This window comes from Chinchilla lanigera, unplaced genomic scaffold, assembly GCF_000276665.1.
Source record: "Chinchilla lanigera isolate Chin_1 unplaced genomic scaffold, ChiLan1.0 scaffold00031, whole genome shotgun sequence".
NCBI classification, from domain to species: domain Eukaryota; kingdom Metazoa; phylum Chordata; class Mammalia; order Rodentia; family Chinchillidae; genus Chinchilla; species Chinchilla lanigera.
In genome coordinates, this window is record NW_004955432.1 from 4,680,052 (window position 1) to 4,683,539 (window position 3,488).

A 3,488-nucleotide genomic window follows, 5' to 3' on the forward strand; every position below is an offset into this window, starting at 1 on the left:
CCTATGCAAGAGGAGTATCACCTCCAGGAATCTTTTGTTATGGAACAATCTGCTCCCCCCTTTGCACTCAAAATTTTCCAAAGGTTTGGGCAGAGGCTAATCCCCCTGGTCTGGCAATTCATGTGCCCCAGGTGATGGTAGTGTTAGTGGGACATGTGAAGCCAGTTCACCTGAGACAGTACCCCACAACTATGGAAGGTAGGGAAGGTATTAAACACCATATTCAAAGGTTGCTTGAGGCAGGCAGGCTGAAAGAATGTCAGTCCCCTCCACAAGCCTGGGACAAATGAGTATCACCTGCTCCAGGACTTGTGCGTGGTAAATGCCCTTTTTGTAACTCTTTACTCCACTGTACCCAACCCCTATACTTTGTTTAGCTTGCTCCCATCTACTTGAACTTGGTATACAGTGTTGAATTTAAAAGATGATGCTTTCTTTTGTATTCCTTTGTTGCATCCCAAGAATTGTTTGCCTTTGAATGGGAGGATCCAGAGGGGATAAGAAAATGTCAACTAACGTGGACAAGGCTCCAACAAGGATTTAGGAAATCCCAACAGTATTAGGAAAGCTTTGTCCAAAGATTTGGTGCCTTTTAATAAGAAAATCCTGAGATACCTCTCCTACAGTATGTTAATGACCTACTGCTGGCAGCCAAAACTCAGGAATTATGCCTAGAAGGGACAAAGAGACTACAGAGTTTATTACAGGATAAGGGATCTCCAGTGTCCAGAAAAAAAGGCCCATATATGTATGCAAGCTGTAAAGTTTCTTGGATTTGTGTTAAGGGGAGGAACTTGTTCACTGTCAATCTCCTGCACCCAGGCCATTTGGGACTGGAAAGAGCCCTCATCCAGGAAGGACTTGAGGGAATTTGAGGGGGAGCAGTTCAATACAGTCATCTTTGGGTCACCAACTCTGCAGCTATTGCCAGACCCTTGTACAAGGCATTAAAAGGAGGAAATGACCCTCCCTTGGAATGGGACCTTGGGCACCAAAGAGCTTTTTAGACTCTAAAGGAGAAGTTATTGAGTGCTCCTGCTCCTGCTTTGGGACTGCCTGATATTACCATGCACCTTCAGTTGTTTATACAACTGAAACTGAAATGAAAATGAAAAGGAGGGCACTGCAGGGGTGTCCTGATACAAAAGAGACTAGATTATGTGGCAGCTGGATGGCCTTCCTGTCTGCATGTCACTGCAGCCACTGCTATACGAGTAAAAGAAGCTGATAAGCTGACTTTGGAACAAAAACTGGAAATGTTTGTTCCCTATTCAGAATAATTTCCTATAGGTAGAAGTGTAATTCATAAAATTCCACTAAGTCACCCATAACAAGTTTAGCTTTAGTAATAAGCAAATAAAAATAGTCAGATACAGCACAAGGAGATTGTAAACCAGGAACAATGACATCCTGAGTAAATAGAACTTTTAATTATATGTGGTTTTTTCGGTTACTAACAAATAATCACACCTTTTGAAAGTATCTTTTGGTTCAATAATTTCCTTTTCCTCTCAGGTTTTCACTCAAACATAACTTCACACACATACACAGGACATAATTAAACGATTCAACTATTCCTGAAGTTTCTTAGTAAATACTATGTGTACTTTTCAGTTAATGTAAATTAATACAAAGGTCTGTGTGTATTTTACAACATAAAGGAGTAATAAGTGAAAACACAGGTAAATTTATAAATACTAATTAACAATTAAGAAAGGGCTTATTTTTAAATTTCAATAATCATCATAATTTCCAAATAATTACAACTAGAGAAACCAGTAAAACTATGACTAATGGAAATGCTGGTATACAAAGTATCAAAAGTTCGATGATCCTAGGAAAAGGGTTACTAAAAATGTCACTCTTCTATTTGCCCAACAGTATACTGTTACTATCTGATTCCAAAAAACTTGAACAAGATATAACATTTTAATGTCTGTGGTAGAGTAACATATCATTTACTACTCAACACTGTTAACACTTACAACCGTTCTTTTATTCACTAAAAAACACTTAAAGTTCAAAGACAATAACTAAAAATTTACTGCATATTCAATGTAAAAATACTTTAATAATTATTGTTCAAATACAGTTTTATCAGATACAATGACTGATTTCATAGTCTTTTATTACCCAGTTTTAAAAATTGAGGCTATTTAATGGACAGGGATGTACAAAAGGTTTTATGTTTTACTGCAATGATCTGACACAATCTTTACATCTGTAGGTTTTCTTTCCAGTATCAATTTTTATATATTAAGATGTGAAGAATTGTTACATGCCCCTATAGAACCTTTACCTTGATCAGTTCTTTACCTAACATGAATATGGTGATGTTATCTAAGATCTGAATACTTGGTGAATGCTGTCACATTACATACATTTTTAAGGCTTTTCTTCACTGTAAATTCTTTAGCGTTCAGTAAGGATTAAGCTTTGATCAAATTCTATGCCACATTCTTTACACTTGTAGGATTTCTCTCCAACACATTACTCAGTTCTGAATAAGATATGTGGTTCAATCAAAGGCACTGTCACATTTTTTGAACTGCAAGGTTTCTTTCTAGTATGCATTATCTGGTGTTCAGTAACTGCTGAATTTCTATCAAAGACTTTGTCAAAGTATTTACATTTGTAGGGTTTCTCTCCAGTATGAGTCCTTTGGTGTTGAGTAAAGGCTGAACTTTGATGAAAGGCTCGGCTACATTCTTTACATTTGTAAGGTTTCTCTCCAGTGTGTCTTCTCTTATGTAAAGTAAGATTTGAACTTCCAGCAAATGCTTTGCCACATTCATTACATTTGTAGGGTTTTTCTCCAGTATGAATTCTTTGGTGTCTAGTAAGATTTGAGTTTTGATAAAAGGCTTTCCTACATTCTGTACATTTGTAGGGTTTCTCTCCAGCATGAATTCTCTCGTGTTCAGTAAGAGTTGAGCGATATTTAAAGGCTTTGCCACATTCTTTACATTCATAGGGTTTCTCTGCAGTATGGACTTTCTGATGTCTGATAAGATTAGAGCTTTGATTAAAAGCTTTGTTACATTCTTTACACTTGTAGGGTTTCTCTCCCGTATGAATTAACAGGTGTTGAGTAAGAGTTGAGCAAAATTTAAAGGCTCTGCCACAAACTTTACATTTGTAAGGATTCCTTCCTCTACCAATAGTCACATGTTGAGTAGAAGGTGCATTTTGATTAAAATCTCTGCAATAATCTTTACAATTGTAGAGTTTCTCTCCAGTGTCAGTGTTCTGGTGTTGAGTAAGGGCTGAAGTTTTGGTAAAGACTTTAACACATCCTTTACATCTATAAAGTTCATCTACAGTATCAGTTGTCTGCTGTTGAAAATGGATACTTGGATGGACAGCAAGTTTTGAGCACTGATCAAAGACTTCTCCACATTTCTCACATTTATAAATATTCTGCAGAAAATGAAGACACTGAGGTTTACTAGGGTCTGGGCAATCTGCAAAATTTTCATCCATTTTAT

General features: G+C 36.8%; 1 protein-coding gene across 1 annotated transcript in view; it reads right to left on the reverse strand.

The window, feature by feature from the left end:
• Positions 1–1,408: 1,408 nt before the first annotated feature.
• The window catches only part of LOC102025154 (zinc finger protein 85-like), a gene marked incomplete in the record, with an annotated part of 23,330 nt that continues 21,250 nt past the window's right edge, over positions 1,409–3,488 (reverse strand). The window contains 1 exon segment of the mRNA XM_013515932.1: positions 1,409–3,488. Within this exon segment, the coding sequence (XP_013371386.1) occupies positions 2,491–3,488 (998 nt within the window).